Raw genomic sequence first — 23,301 nt, 5'->3', positions numbered from 1 at the left:
ACAGTGGCTAGCACTGCAGTCTCACAATGTCAGGGACACGGGTTCAATTCAGGCCTTGGGTCACTGCCTGTGTGGAATTTGCACATTCTCCCTGTGTCTGCGTGGGTTTCCTCCGGGTGCTGCAGTTTCCTCCCACTCTCCAAAGATGTGCGGGATAGGTTGATTGACCATGCTAAATTGCCCCTTAGTATCAGGGAGATTAGCAGGGTAACTATGTGGGGCTATAAGCATAGGGCCTGGATGGGATGGCTGTCGCTGCAGGCTCGATGGGCTGAATGGCCTCCTTCTGCACTGTAGGGATTCTATGAAAATGAATACTGAGGCCATTGATGAGCATGCCTTAATCCAAATGGATCTTTAAAGACTATGTAAATAAATAGAGGCACGACCCAAGAAAATTCAATATGGGTAAATGCTCTTTTCAGCATGTATTCTATTTCCTAATGTCTTGATGTGTGTGTACTGTGTTTATAGTTCAAGCTAAATTTATTCTACCCAGGGGAAACCAGGTTTCTTTTAAAGATCTTGGCAAAAATAAATAACACACAGTAACCTTATTTAACTCTGAACAGAAAGTTCTGGAAGATCTCAGCAGGTCTAACAGTACCGTGGGGGGAGAATTGAGTCTAGATGTCCCTTTGTCAGAGCTTTCCTCGGACAGGGGTCCGCTACCCACCACCCCCCCCCCCCCCCCCCCCCGGCGCCTAATCAGTAGATCCTTTCACCTACCTTCAGTATTCCCCCTCCACCTGGACCCCCCCCCCCCACACCTGCTTTTGATCTTTTCATCGAGAACTCAGTGACATTGGCCATCTCAATTTCTACGTTCCTCTTAACCACTATAATTTGTCTCCTTCCTAACTTGATGCACTTTATTCTCTTGGATCCAACCCTTCATCAAACCTGCCGACAAGGACGGTGCTGTTATTGTCTGGCTTTCAGACCTCTACCTTGCAGAAGCTGAGCACCAACCCTCAGACGCTTCCTCCTACCTCCCCTTGGACCACGACCCGACCACCGAGCATCAAGCCACCATTTCCGGGACTGTCAATAACCTCACTCCTCCGGAGATCTCCCTTCCACAGCCTCCAACCTCATAGTCCCCCAACCCCAGACAGCCCACTTCTACTTCCTTTTCCAAAATCCACAGACAGGATTGCCCTGGTAGGTCCATCGTGTCAGCCTGTTCCTGCCCCACAACTCATTTCCTCCCCTCTTGAGTCCATTCTCTCTCCTCTTGTCCAGTCCCTTCCCACCGACATCCATGATTCCTCTGATGCCCTACGCCATATCAACGACTCCCAGTTTCCGGGCCCAAACTGCCTCCTCTTCAACATGGATGTCCAATTCTTCTACACTGCCATTCCCCACCAGGATAGCCTCACAGCTCTTTGATTCTTCCTCAAACAGAGGTCTGAGCAATCCCCATCCACCACCACTCCTTCGTCTGGCTGAACTAGTTCTCTCGCTCAATAATTTGTCCTTTAACCCATTTCACTTCCTCCAAATAAAAGGAGTGGCTATGGGCACGTGCATGGGTCCCAGTTATGCCTGTTTCATTATGGGTTATGTGGAGATTCCCTGTTCCAGTCCTCCTCTGGACCCCTCCCACAACTCCTTTATCAGTACATCGACGACTATTTCGGTGCTGTTTCATGCTCTTGTCTGGACCTGGAAAAATATATCAATTTTGCTTCCAATTTCCACCCTTCTATCACCTTCACATGGTCCATCTCTGACACGTCTCTTCCCTTCCTTGACTTCTGTCTCTATTTCTGGTGATGAACTATCCACTAGTATCCATTGCAAGCCCACTGACTCCCTTAACTACCTTGACCACAGTTCTTCACGCCTCACATCCTGTAAGGACTCCATCCCATTCTTTCAGTTCCTTCACCTCCGCCGCATCTGTTCTGATGATGCCACTTTCCAAAGTAGTGCTGCCAATATGTCTTCCGTCTTCCTCAATCGTGGTTGACGGGACTCTCTACTGCGTTCAACCCATCCCCTAGGCCACTGCTCTCACCCCCTCCCCTTCCTCTCAGAACCAGGGTAATGTCCCCTTTGTCCTCACTTTTCACCCCACCAGTCTCCGCATTCAAAGGATCATCCTTCGCCATTTCCGCCAACGCCAGCAAGATGCCATGACTCAACTCATCTTCCCCTCACCCCTGTCGGCAATCCACAGGGACCGTTCTCTCCGGGACATCCTGGTCCACTCCTCCGTCACACCCAACACCTCACCCCTGCCCATGGCACCTTCCGATGCAATCATAGAAGGTGCAACACCTGCCCCTTTACCACCTTTCTGCTCACTATCCCAGGTCCTAAACACCCCTTTCAGGTGGAGCAGTGCTTCACATGCACCTCCTTTAATCTGGTCTGTTGCATTCACTGCTCCCAATGTGGTCGACTCTACACCGGAGAGGCCAAATGCAGACTGGGTGACCGCTTTGCTGAGCACCTTCGGTCTGTCCGCAAGCAAGACCCAGACCTTCCTGTCACTTGCCACTTCAACACACCATCCTGTTGTCCTGTCCACATGCTGGTCCTTGGCCTTTTGCAATGTTGTAACGAACCCCAACACAAATTGGAGGAACAGGACATACCGCTCTGACAAAGGGTCATCTAAACCCGAAACATTGGCTCTATTCTCTCCTCACGGATGCTGTCAGACCTGCTGAGATTTTCCAGCCTTTTCTGGTTTTTGTTTCAGATTCCAGCATCTGCAATATTTTGCTTCAAACTTATTTAACTATTGTTTTGCCTTATCTCCTCTGCCTTTCTTCCAGGATTGTGTGTTCTTTGTCCAAACAGCAACAATTCCCTTCTAGCATTTCCAGGAACACATACTGGACGTGTGCAAATAGTGGACCTTGCCAGCACAGAAAAGCCTCCAGTAGACATACCTGCACATGAAGGAGTTCTGAGCTGTATTGCTTTAAACCTTCAGGGGACACGTATCGCCACTGCTTCAGAAAAGGTAAGTTTTTATAAAAATGGATTCAAAAACTGAAAATGCTGGAAAATCTCAGCAGGTCTGTCAGCATTTGTGGACCAAGTCTGATTGACCCTTTGTCAGAGCTAAGGAAAACTAGAAATAGGATGAGATGATACTGTTATTTGGGGGTCGGGGAGGGGGGGGGTAGGTGGGTGGAGTGAAGCAATATGGGGCTGGATAGAAGGCCAGTGATAAGTGGAGGCTTGGGCGAGATCTCCCCCCTAGCCGCCTCCTATTGCTGGTCCTCTATCCAGCCCCTACTGCTTCAGCTCTTTCCACCCCCTCTTCAACGGTATGAATCTCATCCTATTTCCAGTTCTCTTTAGCTTTGAAGTCCTTCAGACTTGAAACAGTTCTCTCCACAGATGCGATCAGACCTGCTGAGATTTTCCAGCATTTTTATAGAATCATAGAATCCCTACTGTGCAGAAGGAGGCCATTCAGCCCATCAAGCCTGCACTGACAATCCCATCTAGGCTCTATCCCCATAACTCCATGTATTTACCCTGTTAATCCGCCTGACACCAAGGGTCAATTTAGCATGGTCAATCCAATTAACCCACACACCTTTGGACTGTGGGAGGAAACCGAGGGAAACCCATGCAGATGAGGAGAACATGTAAACTCCACACAGTCACCTGAGGCTGGAATTGAACGTGGGGCTCTGGTGCTGTGAGGCAGTGCTAACCACTGTGCTGCCCATTTTCTGCTTTTGTTTCAGATTCCAGCATCCGTTGTAATTTGCTTTTACCTTAAAAATGCTTCATGTGGACAATAATGAATGTAATGTCTTGAAAGTGAAGCTCTTTTTATCTGCACCAAACCCCATTGTTCTGTTCTCCAGGCAACTAAGCAAAAGGTTATTGATCAGTAGCGTGACATTTCAATTTAATCCTCCTTGTACTGGGGCTAAAGTAATGGTTCCAAAGATCTTATCATTTAGCAGTTTAATGAAGTTCAGAAACAGAGTCATTATTTTACAGATTGAAAGTATTTCAAATTGACTTTTTAAACCTAGTACTTAGGATTGATTTTTCAAAATTTGATCTGTCTTCTCTGTGCGCCCCCACCTGAAACGCTAGATATTAAAACTATTGAAATACTCTGCCAGTTAAACATGGGGTCAAGCATGATTGACCTGATGTAAATCGACTCTCTCATCTCTGTACTCTCCCCCCACTCCCCTCACTAATTTGCTGATTTGTGGACCGTTGCTTGGTTTTCTACAGCATTCTTCCTTTTTCTTTCTCTTTTTCTCCTCATGCCAGAAAGGATGGTTTCACATTTTTGAGAAAACACAAAGCTACACCCCAGTATTGATCCAAACAGATAATAGCATATTGTGTTGGTACACCAGTTTGCTGTATCTTCCTGGGAAGGATAATGAAATGCCTGGATTTTAGGCACATTCTATATTTGGGAAGCTGAGTGTTCCCACCAGGAACAAAGTGTGCTTTCATTCAGAGTGGAAGAAACCAGGAGAAAAATGTGTTGATGCTGGAAATCTGAAACAAAATAAAGTGCTAGAAATGCCCAGCAGGTCAGATGCTTGGTAAAGAACTCATTATGGGTACAGAAAGTGGAAAATATTACCAATCAGCGGTATTTCAAAAGGAAGGGACATTGACATCACACCTCCCCAAATATAATTAACTCAACAGTCCTTAATTGGATTGCAGGAGATAGATATATAGAAAATGTGATATTACCATGAAAAGTAAGTAGCAAGCAACCAAGGAAATGAATCAGTGAAATATGAATAGCTGAAAATGAGGAAATTAAGTGGGTGGACAGGGAAGCTTGAAATTGATGGTAGAAAAAAAGTATGTTCATACCCAAGAGTGCAAATTGCCAATACGGTTATGTGTTAGCCATCTTGTGAAAGTTTAGAATATAATTATACAGATTTGCTTATCTGCACTATTGTAATTCAACAATGAAATGAAACGTCCCTTACTTTAAAATCTTGGTTAAAAACTTGCCCCCATTGTTATCTAAGTATACATAATGTCAAGATAATTTATAGAAGAATCTGCATCAATTGACAGACGGCCATGACTGGGTTTGTCAGAAGCTGTAAATTTAATATTAAACCTGCATTCGAGACATTTTAAAAATAATAAATTGAATATATCTAGAGAAATTCTGCTATTTTGTACAGGGAACTTTGATCCGAGTTTTTGACACTACCACCGGACAGCTCATCCAAGAGTTGCGAAGAGGATCGCAAGCAGCAAACATTTATTGGTATGTTTAAAACTCTACGTCTTGTCTCAGCATCAGTTAACTTGAATTGATTTGATTTATTATTGTCACATGCATTAGTATACAGTGAAAAGTATTGTTTCTTGCGTGCTATATAGACAAAGCATACCATTCATAGAGAAGGAAAGGAGAGGGTGCAGAATGTAATGTTACAGTCATAGCTAGAGTGTAGAGAAAGATCAACTTAATGTGAGGTAGATCCGTTCAAAAGTCTGATGGCAGCAGGGAAGAAGCTGTTGTTCAGTCGATTGGTACGTCATCTCAGACTTTTGTATCTTTTTCCCGAAGGAAGAAGGTGGAAGAGAGAATGTCCGGAGTGCGTGGGGTCCTTAATTATGCTGGCTGCTTTTCCGAGGCAGCGGGAAGTGTAGACAGAGTCAGTGGATTGGAGGCTGGTTTGCGTGATGGATTGGGCTACATTCACAACCTGTTGTAGTTCCTTGCAGTCTTGGGCAGAGCAGGAGCCATACCAAGCTGTGATACAACCAGAAAGAATGCTTTCTATGGTGCATCTTTGACGGGTTGAAGCATAATTTTTGTCCTTTGAAAACACTGTTTTTGAATTTCAAAATTAGTGCCTCAGTTTGTATTTAAATAGATGTTGTGCCATTGTTCAGATTGATCATAAGAAAATGTTTCCGTAAGATTCTTTCCGAATTGCTTTCACTTGAAGTGACTCAAAACCAGATGCATCATTGATTGAAGTGTACCAGGAAAGTCGCAGAAACAGTCAAACGTTTATTCTATATTTATAAACTGATACAGAAAATAAAGTTTAATCTGATTTATTTGTGGAGCAGATTGTTAGTCCTAAAAAATGTTGTTTTCATTCATTTAGAGCGTGCACTTTCCGTACATTTTTCTAAATCTGGCCAGTTGAATGCACACTCTCAGACTGGGCCCATTTGAATTTTGAAAGGGCAGGTTAGAGTGGTCAATTAGTCATATAATCCCTACAGTGCAGAAGGAGTCGATTTGAGTCTGCACTGACCATAATTCCTTCTTGAAAACATATAATGTTTTGGCCTCAAGTGCTTTGTGTCAGTCCTATAAGGTTTACCCCATATCCTTAGACTATGACCCCTGGTTTTGGACACCCTCACTGTTGGGAGCTTCCTTTCTGCATCTACCCTGTCTAGTCCTGTTAGAATTTTATGGGTCTCAATGAGATCTCTTCCCTGCCCTCCCCACCCCCCCCGTTCATTCTTCTAAACTCCTGCAAATATAATCCTAACCGACTCGATCTCACCTCGTATGTCAGTCCCGCCAACCCAGAAATCAGTCTGGTAAACCTTCGCTGCTCTCCCTATAGCAAGGTCATCCTTTCTCGGATAAGGAGACTAAAACTGCTCACAACATTCCAGGTGTGACCTTGCCAACGCCCTGTATAACTGCAGCAAAACATCTCTGCTCCGGTACTCGAATCCTCTCGTTATGAAGGCCAGCATAAAAACATGTAAAGCATACAAGGCTAGTGGTGAGGCAGACAATTTAACTGAAGTCATTATTTATAAAGCCACTAGAATTGGCTCCTATAAAGCTGCCTGAAGCAATGGGAAAAATTATTTATTGATTTTGTTGGGCCACTTCTCCCATCTTTGGGATATAAACATGTCATGTTTGTGTTGTTGGACCTGTTTAGTCCCCACAAAAAACTGTTTTTGAAAATGCATTGTCAGTGCTATTACTGAGATCATTATTGTAGCTGGTGCACCCAAGATCCTGCGCTCTGATCAAGGTGGAGCCTCTGTCTTCATTTGAATGAGCATGCGGCTTTGTAATCCCCGTTGCAATTTACCCTTTCTAACATACACTGGCAAATTGATTCAGTTTTCAGAGAGGAGTCCAGTGCTTTGCAGAATGGCATTTCTGATTCCTTCATTTGGTGCGCGAGCTCCCATGGTGAAATAGGGTACAACCATCTTTGAAAACCTCTTTGACATAGATTGCTCTGAATTTGAAAATGACATCTAATCACAATATTGAACAACCTTGTTTTAAGCCAACACATACAAAGAACAATACAGCACAGGAACAGGCCCTTCGGCCCTCCAAGCCCGTGCCGCTCCCTGGTCCAAACTAGACCATTCTTTTGTGTCCCTCCATTCCCACTCCGTTCATATGGCTATCTAGATAAGTCTTAAACGTTCCCAGTGTGTCCGCCTCCACCACCTTGCCCGGCAGCACATTCCAGGCCCCCACCACCCTCTGTGTAAAATATGTCCGCCTGATATCTGTGTTTAAACCCCCCCCCCCCACCTTGAACCTATGACCCCTCGTGAACGTCACCACCGACCTGGGGAAAAGCTTCCCACCGTTCACCCTATCTATGCTGTTCATAATTTTATACACCTCCTATTAAGTCTCCCCTCATCCTCCGTCTTTCCAGGGAGAACAACCCCAGTTTACCCAATCTCTCCTCATAACTAAGCCCCTCCATACCAGGCAACATCCTGGTAAACCTCCTCTGTACTCTCTCCAAAGCCTCCACGTCCTTCTGGTAGTGTGGCGACCAGAACTGGACGCAGTATTCCAAATGTGGCCGAACCAACGTTCTATACATCTGCAACATCAGACCCCAACTTTTATACTCTATGCCCCGTCCTATAAAGGCAAGCATGCCATATGCCTTCTTCACCACCTTCTCCACCTGTGACGTCACCTTCAAGGATCTGTGGACTTGCACACCCAGGTCCCTCTGCGTATCTACACCCTTTATGGTTCTGCCATTTATCGTATAGCTCCTCCCTACATTATTTCTACCAAAATGCATCACTTCGCATTTATCAGGATTGAACTCCATCTGCCATTTCTTTGCCCAAATTTCCAGCCTATCTATATCCTTCTGTAGCTTCTGACAATGCTCCTCACTGTCTGCAAGTCCTGCCAATTTTGTGTCGTCCGCAAACTTACTGATCACCCCAGTTACACCTTCTTCCAGATCGTTTATATAAATCACAAACAGCAGAGGTCCCAATACAGAGCCCTGCGGAACACCACTAGTCACAGGCCTCCAGCTGGAAAAAGACCCTTCCACTACCACCCTCTGTCTTCTGTGACCAAGCCAGTTCTCCACCCATCGAGCCACTTCCCCCTTGATCCCATGAGATCCAACCTTTTTCACCAGCCTACCATGAGGGACTTTGTCAAACGCTTTACTAAAGTCCATATAGACGACATCCACGGCCCTTCCCTCGTCAACCATTCTGGTCACTTCTTCAAAAAACTCCACCAGGTTAGTGAGGCATGACCTCCCTCACAAAACCATGCTGACTATCGTTAATGAGTTTATTCCTTTCTAAATGCACATGCATCCTATCTCTAAGAATCTTCTCCAACAACTTCCCCACCACGGATGTCAAGCTCACCGGCCTATAATTTCCCGGCTTATCCTTCCTACCCTTCTTAAATAACGGGACCACATTAGCTATCCTCCAATCCTCTGGGACCTCACCTGTGTCCAGTGACGAGACAAAGATTTGCATCAGAGGCCCAGCGATTTCATCTCTCGTCTCCCTGAGCAGCCTGGGATAGATTCCATCAGGCCCTGGGGATTTGTTAGCCTTTGTATTCTCTAACAAACCTAACACTTCCTCCCTTGTAATGGAGATTTTCTCCAACGGTTCAACACTCCCCTCCAAGACACTCCCAGTCAACACATCCTTCTCCTTTGTGAATACCGACGCAAAGTATTCATTTAGGATCTCCCCTACTTCTTTGAGCTCCAAGCATAATTCCCCACTTTTGTCCCTGAGAGGTCCGATTGTTTTTTCCCTGACAACCCTTTTGTTCCTAACGTATGAATAAAATGCCTTGGGATTCTCCTTAATCCTGTCTGCCAAGGACATTTCGTGACCCCTTTTTGCCCTTCTAATTCCCCGTTTGAGTTCTTTCCTACTTTCTTTGTACTCCTCCACTGCTCCCTCCGTTTTTAGCTGCCTGGACCTAACGTACGCCTCTCTTTTCTTTTTGACCAGTCCCTCAATTTCCCTGGCTATCCACGGTTCTCGAATCCTACTCTTCCTATCCTTTTTACAGGCACATGCCTGTCCTGTAGCCCTAACAACTGTTCCTTAAAAGACTCCCACATGGCAGATGTGGATTTACCCTCAAACAGCCTCTCCCAATCAAGAGCTGCCAATTTCTGCCTAATCCCACTAAAATTAGCCTTCCCCCAATCCAACACCTTGCCCTTGGGACACCACTCATCCTTTTCCACCACTATCCTAAAGCTAACAGAATTGTGGTCACTATTTGCCACATGTTCCCCTACTGAAACTTTGAAGACCTGACCGGGCTCGTTCCCCAGTACTAGGTCCAGTATAGCCCCCTCTCTAGTCGGGCTATCTACATATTGTTCCAAAGAACCCTCCTGTACGCATTTTACAAATTCCTCCCCATTCAGAGTCCCAGCTCTCAGCGATTTCCAGTCTATACCAGGGAAATTGAAGTCTCCCACTACAACAACCCTATTTTTCCTGCACCTATCCAGTATCTCCTGACATATCCATTCTTCCACTTCCCTTGGGCTGTTGGGGGGCCTGTAGTATACCCCCAACATAGTGACTGCGCCCTTCCTGTTTCTAAGCTCCACCCAGAGTGACTCGTTACACGACCCCTCTGAATTGTCCTCCCTCTGCACCGCTGTAATATGCTCTCCAACTAATACTGCTACTCCCCCACCTCTTTTGGCCCCTCCTCTGTCTCGCCTAAAACACTTGTACCCTGAAATATTCAGCTGCCAGTCCTGTCCCTCTTTCAACCAAGTCTCTGTCACTGCAACCACATCCAAATTCCTCGTGAGCATTAAGGCCCTAAGTTCGTCTGTCTTACCTGCTACGCTCCTTGCATTGAAGTATAAGCACTCCAGACCTCCAGGCCCAGTGAGGTCATCCTCCCCCAGAGTGCTCCTCTTCTTCGCCAGCCTTGTCCCAGCCCCAAGCTCGTCCCCAGCCTCTACACTTGTAGACCTAATATTTTGATCCCCACCCACCCGAACTGCACTCGCATAACTCCCAGCCAGGATATTCGTGCCCTTCCAACTTAGTTGTGACGCGTCCTCCTTGTACAGGTGCCATCCTCTCCTGAAAACTTCCCATTGATCCAGGAATATGAAGCCCTCCCTCCTGGACCAGTCCTTTAGCCAAGCATTCAATTGTACTAACTCCCTATTCTTAGCCTCACTGGCACGAGGCATTGGGAGCAGCCCAGAGATGGCCACCCTGGAGGCCCTACTTTTTAGTCTATTTCCCAACTCCCTGAATTGCTCTCGTAGGATCCCCCTGCTCTTCCTATCTACGTCATTTGCACCAATGTGTACAATGACATCCATTTCTTTATCTTCCCCTTTTTAAGATGCCTCCTATCTGCTTGGAGACATCCATTACCCCAGCACAAGGTAGGCAGACTACCATCCTGGAGTCCCGTTTGCACCCACAGAATCGCCTGTTCATCTTCTGCCACTGCACCTCATCCAAATCCTCCGCCTTATTGTCCAGGTCCAACTATCAATTGCTAATCTGCCTAACAAGCTTCATTGTGCCCTTGAAACCTTTTACACGCTACCTTTCTAAATTGTGGGTGGCACAGTGGTTACCACTGCTGCCCTCGTATGAGGGGAGAACTAGCAAAGTTTGATTGGATAAATAGATTAAAAGGTATGGTGGTAAATAAGTGTGGGAACCATTCAACAAAAATACATTCCACTGTCGGACAAAAGCGAATGAGATAGAGCCATCCATGGCTTACCAAGGAAGGTAAGAGTAGTATTAGATTAAAATAAGAGCCTTCTAATGTTGCAAAGAATAGCCTCCAGTCTAAAGATTGGGATGTTTTAAATTGGGAAACCAGCAGAGGGCCACAAAATGTTGGTAGGAGGACAAGATAAGCCATGGAATCTAGGCATGTGGGATCAGGTGGAAAAGTGGAGGCGAAGCTGGAGATCAGCCAAGATCATAATGAATGGCAGAGTAGGCATGATGGGCTGAGTGGCCTCCTCCGATCTCTTGGGGCCATAAGGATGGGCAGAGCCCAGAGCTTAATGACTTCCGAGTCAGTGTGATACCTATTGCAGAAGTGAAGGGTAATCATTTGATAACCTTTTACATTTAGATGTTTGTTGAAACAGCAGTCAGCAGAATTATAACATTTAATCCATGTGTTTTCAGCTAATTAAGGTAGAGCCACAAATAAATATATACTGAGAGCTCTGATTAGCTATGGACGGCACAGTGGTTAGCACTGCTGCCTCACAGCGCCAGGGGCCCGGGTTTGATTCCCGGCTTGGGTCACTGTCTGTGTGGAGTTTGCACATTCTCCCCGTGTCTGCGTGGGTTTCCACCCACAGTCTGAAAGACGTGCTGGTTAGGTGCATTGGCCATGCTGAATTCTCCCTCTGTGTACCTGAACAAGCACCAGAATATGGCGACTAGGGGATTTTCACAATAACTTCATTGCAGTGTTAATGTAAGCCTACTTGTGACTAATAAACTTTAGCTTTTTAGATTTGCTTAAGAGACTTTTGGCTGTCAGAGCAAGGTTATTTTGATTCTCCCCTGAAGTGGGACAGGGACACCTCACGAGTATCATCATCTGCTACTCGATTTAAGACATCCTACCTTAATAATTGGATTTCCTGCTTATCTAATTACAAGATTCTACTGTAACTATTTAAATTTAAAAGTTAGATTGTCTACTAGAAATAAGATTATATTGTGTTGACTGTCAATGTTACTGTTGTCAGTCTTGCTAGCTTTAAATTGCATGTTGATTCTTTTCTAAACAACATGGAGATGTATTATTTGTCTCATGGTCTTTTGTATGACTAACCCGTGAACCATATCTCCATACAGTCTGAAAAAGAACATTATAGAGCTAGAAAAGCCTCTGATCTCTCCACTTCTGCAGGAAACTACATAGTGCAAGATGTTTATGTACAAGACGTTTAGCACCCTTGGACCATTCTTGAGAATCTTTTCTGCACCCTCTCTGATGCCTTCACATCCTTCCCAGAATGTAGTGGCCAGAATTACACCATTCCAGTTGAGGCCAAACCAGGGTTTTATAGATGTTCAATATAATCTACTAACTTTTGTTCTTTCAGCCCTTATTTATGAGCCGGTCTCTCTGCTTGCCATCTACAGTGCTTCATGCACATATAATTCCAGGTTCCTGCGCTCCGAATCTTTAGTTTATAATGCTTGTCTTCATTTTTCCAGCAGAAAATGTGTCACTTCACAATTGTCTGCATTAAATTTAGTCTGCCATTTGTCCACTCATTCCACCAGACTCTGTCCTCTTCATATCTATGCATCAAAGTTATGAAAAGATAAGTTTGACCTTCCAGTTTCTATCATTAATTTGCACAATTATAAAATCTGTACAGCTGTAAGACTTGGTCAGCTATCTTGTATAGCAACTTGATCATTGGTGTCCCCTGTAATACAGCTCACAACAATCCACCATTGAAATGTCTGTCAGCTGTCACTGACTCGTTTGGCCTAATTCAAAACCGGTGATTGCCTGCTTCCTTTACTGGGTAATGTATTTAGTGGTGGATTTCCGACAACAGTCCAAAAAAGTTCCTCGTGACCAAAGGTCAAGTTCATTCACGTTGAAGCAGTGCTCAATCAAGGGCCACGAATGTGATTTTCTGCTGTGTATCTTCTGGGGCAGGCTACCTCATTGTGGTTGGGAAAGTTTGATACTGCATCAACCACATAGCTTCAATGTAACTGGGCAGAGCATGCTGATGACATTTTGGGACATTCATCCCTAATGTTGTCACATTGCATTTGATCAGAACTGCAGCATAATATTGCAGAACATCTTAGCGAATGATCACTTAGTTTAAAAAAAAATAAAAGCAGTTGAATAACGTTTTGACACTCCATGTACTCTGAGACAGAGACTAGTCAGATACTTGTGTGGCTCAGTTTACAGGAGAACTGAACAATATTTAATCAGTAGTCTGATTTATTATGGATGTAACGTTGAAAATTAGTGGATGTTCAGAAACTCTGGCGGGGATAACAAAGCACAGTTGCCACCTTAGTGGAAAGCTGAAGCAACCTATGAGAAATGAGTCTCTCAATTGGCTTGAGCTTCAGATTTCATAGACCAGCGAGCAGTGTATTGAATAAATTGTTTGTCATGTTGTATGACTTATTTTTCTGTCATCTAAACAGTTGCAGAGCTTATTTGTTTAGTCTTTGACCTAAATAGCTTACACTAGAAAACTGAATCTAGATCGCAAGAAAAACACTAGAAATGATACCAACTAACTCTGCTTGAGTTTGCATCCTGCCATCTACTGGCATGACCTGAAAAGGCAGCATTTTTTTTGTTGTTGTTCCATTCCTGCTCTTATTGTTTTTACATTCAGTGCAAGTTGTTTTATAGCAACTGAAACAGAATAGTTAGGGTAGACTGGTTTTTCCCCCAGAGGCAGATTAGTTGGAGGAATTAAATCGCCTTTCTCCTTTTGGAATTGTGGAACTAGATAGTTCTAGATAAAACTAAAAATAATTTAAAAATATTATCTGTTGAGATTCCCTTCTCTTGCAACTAATGGATTTTTATTTTTTGCCTTGCAGCATTAATTTTAATCAAGATGCATCTTTAATCTGTGTGTCGAGTGATCATGGGACGGTTCACATTTTTGCTGCTGAGGACCCTAAAAGGAATAAACAATCCAGGTGATTGACGTGTGGAGGTTTAAACTGGTTGCAGAATGTCTTAACTTGAATTACTAATCAACATTAATTTTAGCAGTTATTACAAACTGCCTCTGGTGCTGTTTTGGTTAGACTGAACTACCAGACAATTCAGTTCATTTTGAGCAAAAACAAACATTGAGTTTACAAACTGATGTGAGGAGAAGTTTATTCTGAAATGCAAACAAATGAAAACTTTGTACTTGATAACCTTGGTGCTGTAATTTAAGATTCTGAGGATGAAAGGGGGACGTATCAGGAGAGATTAAACACTTTGGGCTTGTACTCGCTGGAAACGAGAAGGATGAGGGGAGATCTGAAGGGATTGATAAAGTAAATGTAGACCAAATGTTTCCTCTTGTGGGGCAATCTAGAACAAGAGGTCACAGGTATAGGTTGAGAGGTGATAGATTTAAAACTGAGATGAGGAGGAACATCTACCCGCAGAGGGTGGTAAATTTGTGGAACTCGCTGCCCCATATCGCGGTGGAGTCTGAATCATTGGTTTCAAGAAGACGATAGACATATTTCTAATAAGGAAAAGACAGACATGGGGAACAGGTGGGGAGGTGGATTTGAGATCAGGGAGAAATCAGCCATGATCTGATTGAATGGCGGAGCAGGCTCAAAGGGCTGAATTTGCTGAATTCTGCGCCTAATTCCTAGGAACATTAAAATTTTTCAGAAAATTCTGAATTTGTGCTCTTGGGAGTAGGCCATACAACCTTTTTCTCCCATGCAATAGATATTTGATCTGTATTTAAGGCAAGTGCATTGGCCATGCAAAATACTTCTCCCTCAGTGCACCCGAACAGGCATCGGAGTGTGGCAATGAGGGGATTTTCACAGTAACTTCATAGCAGTGTTAATCTTAGCCTACTTGTGACACTAATAAACTAGGAACTTAAACCTTCAGCTGAATTTACCAATTTTTTTTCATATTCGTTGAGATCCTTTCCTAAATCAAAATCTATTGCTCTCCATCTCAAATTTCAATTCACTAAGGATCGTAAAACCCAGTTATCTGAAATGACCAGATTATTACTGCCTTTTGTGTGACAAAAGTGCTTCCTGATTTCACCCATAAAGTGGCCGAGCTTTAGATTTTTTCTGTTATTCTGGACACTCCCACCAAACAAAAGACTTTTTGGTGAAATATTGCTGTCCCACCTGCCACTGGAATTGTAGTGGGTGGGACACTGACCATGCAAAGGTCCGTTGACAGGTGGGATTTTCCAGTCCGACCGTGCTCACCCCAAGACTGGAAAATCCCGCCCTTTGAGTCCACCCTATTTTACCTCCTTGATTACATCCATTCCATTACCTTCTAACTCCAGGCAAATACAAGCCAGCTTTATGCAACATGTCCATTTGATTCTTAAGCACTGGCATAATTTGAGTCTGCACTACACTGCTCCTTAGCCAATATACCTTTACTAAAGTTTGATGCTTAAAGTGGGGCAGTACTCCAGATGAGGACTGACAACTGAAACCTTGCTTCCTCACTTTTGAATTGCAATCCCTTTGAGATGAGGCCTTTTTGAGTAACTTTTTATACCTGTGTAGGAGTGCTACACAGGTACCAAAATTGCAGATTACTAGCCCAGTGTTGCATGCGTGTTTACAAGCTCTAGATCTGAAGTACTTTTCTAAAGAGATGCTGCTTTAGTTTCTCATGGGTGAATTTATAGATGATGAGCTAATTTTTCTTCAATTCTAATTGCAGTTTAGCATCCGCGAGCTTCCTTCCAAAATACTTCAGCTCTAAGTGGAGTTTCTCCAAGTTTCAGGTTCCTTCTGGTTCGCCTTGTATCTGTGCCTTCGGAACTGAACCAAACGCTGTTGTGGGTAAGCCCTGCTCTTTTGCATCCGAGTGACAATTATGTAAATACTAACAGAGGCCCACAAAACACTTGTGGTGTTAGTATCTTCATTGCACAGTACTTTAAATATGTGATTTCTGGTTATTAGTTCACTAAAAACTTTAGCAGAATCAAAACTACTCACTCTGGGAGGGGGAAGGAAGCAAAATGAAGTTCTGTTCCTATGTTTAAAAACTGGTCTGGGATTTCAAATACAAATTTTGCCAAATGCTAGAATGTGAAGTCTAATTGGAGACTGTTTTCTCTTGAGTTGCAAAGGCAGATTTAAACTGATGGGCTCAATATTATTCTAGGAATAAATACCCTCTTTTCTTGAAATCTGCCTGTTATAATTTCAATATCTATCATCAAAGTAAGCAGCTTCATAACTACCCAACTTGTTCCATGACAGTCCGTGTTTACAATTCCCAATTCATAGCAAGACTATAACTGCTTCTTCCTTGAGTCTAAGCCTGTGCAGCGGGATATCCATTGGGAGTTAGACTATAGAAATACCAGAGGGCATGAGACGCCGGAGTGTGGCGACTAGAGCATTTTCACAGTAACTTCATTGCAGTGTTAATGTAAACCTACTTATGACACTAATAAACTTAAACAAACTTATCTATAAAGTCAGGCTGATGTATTTTTTAAATTCACCTAGCCAGTTTTTCTAAAACCTTTTTATTCAGATGTAGGGAATCTTCATTTTTAGCATAAAGAATAACTTTTGAATGAGCGAATAGGAAATCGACACAGTTGGACTCTTCAGAAAAACCTATTTTCCGGTATCTCTATCGAATCTCCCAATTTACCATCCCCTGGTTTGAGAAACTAATCTGCAAACACGTTTTTTCTTGTGATTCTTTCATGTTTTCTTTAAGTTTGAATTTTTGAAATTGTTTGATATTTAAACCAGGCAGCTTGACCCTGATTGGTTTGAGCATGGGCTGGTTGGGTTACCTTGTCCATTGCAAACAGTAGCTGAGACATGCTGATACCGATTGCCAGTTTTTGGGACATATAGCCCACATGCCGAGCAGCACATTGGCAGTGTCCAACAATAGATGTGATTCTGCGATTGGGCAACATGTGTTAAATATTCCTCAGTGTGCTAAGAATTATACTGACAGCCATTTTAAGATTTTGATTTGATTTTATTATTTTCATTGTATTAGTTTACAGTGAAAAGTATTGTTTCTTGTGCACTATACAGACAAAGCATACCGTTCATAGAGAAGGAAAGGAGAGTGGAGAATGTAGTGTTACAGTCATTAAGAGATTGAATTAAAGCATTGTTAGAGTTAGAATGAAGTTTTAGAAGCATAGAGCGAGAATAAAAGATAGAATTAGAGGGTATGCTGGGCACAGCTTGCAAGAAGTAGTCACGCTCCGGCGCCATCTTGGATCAGTTGGGTCCGTGATGTGGTGCATTTATGTGTACTGGAAGCTGTATACACATATTTAAAAAAAATACACAAGGTTCTGTTCTTCGCAGACAAAATAAGCGGACAGCCATTTGCTGGTTCATCCCCCAGGGCAATGCCTTGACCAATCAGGGTCAAGCTGTTGGGTTTAAATAGGAAACCATGCTTGGCAGTTATCTGTCAGTCACCAACAGCTGATGTATTCTTCATGGCAATGCCTCTATCAATCAGGGTCCACTTGTCTTCTCATACTGTATAAAAAGTTGTTTGCCCCTTGTACTGTTTGTTCATGGGATGTGGGCTGGTACCCATTTGATACACATCCCTAATTGCCCTTCAGCTGAGGGCATTTGAGAATCAACCACATTGTTGTGCGTCTGGAGTCGCATGTACTCCAGACCAGATAAGAGCAGCAGACTTCCTTCCATAAAGGACATTAGTGAACCAGGTGGGTTTTTACGACGATCGACAATGGTTCCACGGTCACTTAGACTTAATTCCAGATTTTTAATGAATTCAAATTTCGTATCAAGCAGCATGCAAAGTGTCCTGTTGACTACAAACGAAAACCTTCAATATGTTTTTTTCCTGAAATATTCTTTCACCAGAGTTCAATGGAATTAAAACAATCAGACAAATGAAGCAGGCAGAATGTGCTTCCTCACTGTGTTAACTCAACATTATTATAATTACGTAGCTCTTGTGGTTTTTTCCGACCTGGTTAATGCTCTGTAACTACAAAGCTGAGTAGAAAAATCTTTATTAAGAGCTTCCATTTGACTAGGAAGGCTTCAGGTCAATCCACATCCAACAACCTGCTTTGAAAACCCTGCTCACATTTTAACAACTGACAAATTCCACGTCAGTTGAGGGAATCCACAATTTAAAAACAAAATGTCATTCCCCCTATCTCTCGATGGTACCAGAACCTTTTTAAAAAAAAAAGTCTAGGATCAAGAGCTGTATCACTGCCAACAGCTCTAACTTGGACCATACCCTATTTACTTCATTGAAATCATCCATTAACTTTTGAGCTGTATTGTTTACAGAGTAATTGACAAAAACATTATCTTTGCCCAACTTCAGTGGCAAAGGTTTCAAAAAAAGAGACCCAAAAAAGGGAAAATTATCCCTCAGTCTGAATTGCAATCATTTACCACACTTGTTTTCAGTCCTGTAGCCACTTTTTAAAAATCTAAGCTTATGCTGATCCTCTTACTGCAGGCCTCAATTCTGTTAACCAGCCTTTCATGTGATTTAATCTGTGATCCTTGCTCTGTGGGAATACTTTGGTGTTTGATGAGAATGTTGACCCAGTGACATTTTTCAGTGCTGGGCTAACAGTTGGCTGAATGGATGATAAAACGTTTCATTGCAACATTAAGATACCATTTGTACTGAGTGGAACAATGTTTGCCAGGCACTGCTCACTAAACAAACTGACAGATGTACTACTTAAACTGACCCATTGAGACAGTCTGGACAGATTGAAAACTGTTAGAGATTGAAATATGTATGCATGTGGATAATACGCATTTTGTTACAATTCCTGTGTCTTGCTCTGCCTCATGCTTCCTATTACTACAAAAACGTAGGAATTCAACTAAGAAATTACACTTAATCAAGAAACTGAATCAAATCACTCTGCTTAAATACAAATCTCTTAGCTGTCATTTTATTGCAGTAACTGAATTTTTTAAAGTTGAAAATAGTAGCATCGTTTTAAAGTGGTTAGCACTGCTGCCTCACAGCACCAGGGAGCCAGGTTCAATTCCAGCCTCTGATCACTGTCTGTGTGGAGTTTGTTTGCTCATTCTCCCTGTGTCTGCATGAGTTTCCTCTGGGTACTCCAGTTTCCTCCCACAGCCCAAAGATGTGCGGGTTAGGTTGATTGGCAATGCTAAATTGACCCTAGTGTCGGGGACTAGCAGGGTAAATATGTGGGGTTATGGGAATAGGGCCTGGGTGGGATTGTGGTTGGTGCAGAATCGATGGGCCAAATGGCCTCCTCCTGCACTAGGAATTCTATGATTTTGGAATCTATTTCAATGAATGTTCATGATTTTCAGTAGTTTAAAAAAAAACTGCCCGAGGGAAAACGGATGAATGGATTAGAGCACCTCTATTTTACTTGTTTATGCTGAAGACCAGTTTGCATAGAGGTGTTTTCTAAGTGTGAAGCACGCGTTCCTTTGCACTGCAATATTGGAATTTGTTTTTGATTTTTTAAAACCAGCTGGTGAATGTATTTTAGTATTTGTCTTTTTATAACAAGAGACCTATATTGATATAGCACTTTTCCCAACCAGCTCAAAGCACTTTACAGCCAATGAAATACATTTTTGTAGTGTAGACAACATAGCAGACAACTTTAGCACATCAATCTCCCACAAATCAGTAATGTGTTAATGAAATATTGAAGAATAAATACTGGCCAGGGCACCAGGGATAATGCCCCTGTCTCACTGAAATAGTGCCATGATATGTTCACCTGAATGGACAGATGGGGCTTCAATTTATATGTTGTGCGGGAGACAGCATCTCCAACAGTGCAGCACTATCACAGTACTGCACTGGAGTGCAACTTTGATTTTTGTGCTCATGTCCTGGCATGGTACTTGAACCCACAGTTTTGAAACAGACATTTTCTACCATCTGAGTCACGGCTGATGCTCTTAAGGTAGTTTCACATTTTAAACATTATCAAGCAATACACAAATTCTACAACAAGTGCATGGAAAACACATTTACTTTATCATTATTCATATCTACACATTGTTTCTATCCTGTGTCTAGCATGATTTTTCTTTTGAAGTTTGAAGCTGAGTTTATTGCTTTTAACACTTGGAAAATGTGTTGCATTGATCACCATGAGGCACTTCAACTATTCAAGGTTTGCATACTAGAAAAGTTACAATTTCACGTCAGAAGTGTCTTTGAAAGTCATGCATCTATTGTTTAATTCTAACTAAACATGTAATGTAGCAGTATTAACCAACCAAATGATTTCCTATTTCATTATTGTTCTTTGAGATTATTTTAACCTTTAACAGTTTTGTGACATGAAATTAATTAAACAAACTAATTGTCTTTCGGAATAACGTTCAGTAATCTGGGTCTGTTTTGTTGCAGCGATTTGTGCAGATGGCAGCTACTACAAATTTTTATTCAACACCAAAGGTGAATGCACCCGGGATGTCTATGCCCAGTTCCTGGAAATGACAGATGATAAGATATGACTGTAAAGGATACGAATGCAAATAATTATTTTTCAAACAGATCTGCCTGTTGCTGGGGTTTAGTCTGCCAGCCTAAAAGAGGAAAAAGTGTTACGTGACTAAACAGTGATAAAATGAGGAGCATAATGAACCTCTAGCGATGGACCATTGGACGGACAACATACAGATGTCTCCGTTTATTATTTTTGCCATTTTCCAATTCTGTTCTGGAATGTTTTGGGTTTGGGGGAAGAATCTACTTTTTATTAAAATGAATTGCAACATTTAACCTTTGTGACCACAAGGAAGTAACCAATCCTTCAAACCGCTCCTCTTTCGTAAAAGAACTCTTGAACTAATTGTGCCTGTTTAAACTTGTTTCTGTGTGAATGGATGTTTACAGTAGACATTTTGAAGCGGCAGGTTTTTTCCTTAACGTTTGGTTTGCTTGCTGGCAAAGCAAATTATCATTGCCTAATGTGAGCAATTACTTGTCAAATACGCAAGCCCAAAGGATGGTACGGTCACCACATCTAGGTTTCATTCTAACTATATATTGTGGCCTGTGAATGTGAAAAGCTTAAATGGACATCAGATTGCACAAGGCTGTTAACTTCAGGTCAGCTCATGGAGTTAAGTGCACAGTAAATTCTTTTTCCACTTTGGGATTCACGAGTACAGAAAGTTATAAACTGGTGTTTGCTTAAAACAAGATGCCCAATTTGTTAGCATAGGCTTTGTGCTAAATGTATGTACAGTACAAAACTCATTTCTAGTTACAAAATACTGTTTTTAATGTAGTCTGCACATTAAGTCTAACTTGTATATTGGTGATCCTTCTTTCAAAGGAAAGGTGAGATTTATTGGCGTCTGATGGTGATTCTGACATTTGTACTTTTCTGTATCTGGTGTGCATAAGTGAATAAATTGGCATCCAGGTTGAGAACTTTGCGTAAATTAAATTTAAAAAAAACTGCGAAGGGAACAAATCATTGTGTTTTTGCAGAATAAACTAACTCCAACCTCTACATAAAATCTAGTGGCTTAAAACAAAGTTTGTATTGGTTGTATTCAATCTTCACTTTCAAAGGGTAAGCAATCTTAATATATTTGTTCCCTTAATTTTGGTAAATTGGACAACTTCAGGTTAAAAATTAAACTTGTGTAATAGTGTAACATCATCACACCAGAAGTGCAAACTCTTTTGTAAAAAAAAAATCCTCCCAGTGACCTGGTTTAACATCCAGTTTGGGTTTTGATTAAAGTCTAGCCAGTAAGCCAAAACTTCCTTTGCAAATATTTTCTTAAGCAGACCGAGTGTCTGACTAGAAACTAGCTCATTAAATGCATACCATTTTATTAAATACTTCTGCCTTTTTTTTATTAATGGTATCTTGTAGGAATGGATCACTTTGAATGGTTACTACCCCACAGGGTTTGCCCTGGAGATTGTCAGAGCAGACTTAAGTGAAAACTGATTTTCTTTCAAGTGTTAATACTCTATTTATTTATCCAGACTAATGTAGATTTATTAAGAATTTTCTGTTGGCATGTACAGAGATACAGTATGTGGGAGTGGTCCAATAACGTGTGCTATATTTTTGACAGAAAAGGCACACAAATGTAACTGACATTAATCAGCAAAGTTACACTCCTTTCCTGCTTTTATTGGAATTTAAAATCTGTGCAGCACTGTACCTCAAACGTAATACAGTTTGAAATTGTAATTAATAGGACAACTGCATGCAGGCATATTGAAAAACTCAGCTCGAGGTTTCCACAGGAAAACTTCCAATAAGCTTCAGGAAATTTACAGTTGAAACAGCATTGGGTTAAGCTGTCACATATAGTTAACAGTTTTACACTGTAGCTTTTATTATAGAAATGTTAAACAGGGCACTTCCCAGCTCCTGTAATTGTACAGTTATTGAACAATCTAATGAGTTAAGATAACTTTCATAATGCACCTTCCTTTACTAATAACCAGTGTTTTGAGCACTCAATGTTCATTCACTTCTGGGTTCTGCAGTGTAAATTAAAATCAAGTAAAAAATGGTGTACATACAAGTGTGCCTGTGTAAATTGTTAATTAGAAAAACTCAGTTGTGTCCACTTTTTACTAAAAATGTTTGATTGTATTAAATTTTTTCACTAACTTGTTTGACCCATGTCATTTTTTTTTGTATTTTATCTGTTTCCCTGCACTAATAAAAAGTCGTAAATAGTAACTTTGAACAGTTGTTAATTTGTACTATTGGGGAAAATGCAACATTAATTCTCAAGTACAATTGGTGAAAAGTATAATCCAGTTGCACTTAATGTCACCGTAGTAAATGATTTAGTAGTTTAGCAATTTCATTTATTATTTTAATTTGGTGATCATGCAAGCCAGGCTGTAAAAAGGAGAGGAGCCAAGCTGATGCTAAAAACAATTGATGGGGGGGATGGATATGGTGATGATGGGAGGGAAGGGGAGGCTTTGAGCAGAGGGAGGGGGAATACTATGGCTTTATTCTTAGTAAATAACTGGAATTTCACATTCCATCTAATTTAAAGTAAGAATTACTGATCTGTACTGAGATTGTAACACTGGTGAATCTATACTTTGGTGTCCAAGACTGAATAACTTCAGATCGGTGCACCTGGAAGACATGTAGCCGAAAGATGGACCACTAACAGTCTATCTTCACACTACTGCTGTGGATCACTTTGATAAATGAGTGACGCAAGTTTGGCTTATAATGGTAAGCCGAACTTGCATCACTCATTTATCAATGTTTGAAGCCTCAAGAAATCTTTCCAAAAATGGGGTGT

At 41.9% G+C, this 23,301-nt stretch overlaps 1 protein-coding gene across 2 annotated transcripts in view; it reads left to right on the top strand.

The window, feature by feature from the left end:
• wdr45b (WD repeat domain 45B) overlaps positions 1–22,642 on the top strand; it is a 53,569-nt gene extending 30,927 nt beyond the window's left edge. For both annotated transcript variants that reach the window (XM_078225428.1, XM_078225429.1), the window contains exons 6-10: positions 2,793–2,983; positions 5,163–5,248; positions 13,861–13,962; positions 15,707–15,828; positions 20,402–22,642. In XM_078225428.1, coding sequence (XP_078081554.1) covers positions 2,793–2,983; positions 5,163–5,248; positions 13,861–13,962; positions 15,707–15,828; positions 20,402–20,508 — 608 coding nt within the window. In that variant the 3' untranslated portion in view covers positions 20,509–22,642. The remainder of the gene's footprint in view (positions 1–2,792; positions 2,984–5,162; positions 5,249–13,860; positions 13,963–15,706; positions 15,829–20,401) is intronic.
• Positions 22,643–23,301: the final 659 nt, after the last annotated feature.

Source organism: Mustelus asterias, chromosome 12 (assembly GCF_964213995.1).
Source record: "Mustelus asterias chromosome 12, sMusAst1.hap1.1, whole genome shotgun sequence".
NCBI lineage: Eukaryota > Metazoa > Chordata > Chondrichthyes > Carcharhiniformes > Triakidae > Mustelus > Mustelus asterias.
The sequence above is the reverse complement of the archived record's forward strand: the minus strand, read 5'-3'. Positions and strand labels throughout refer to the sequence as shown.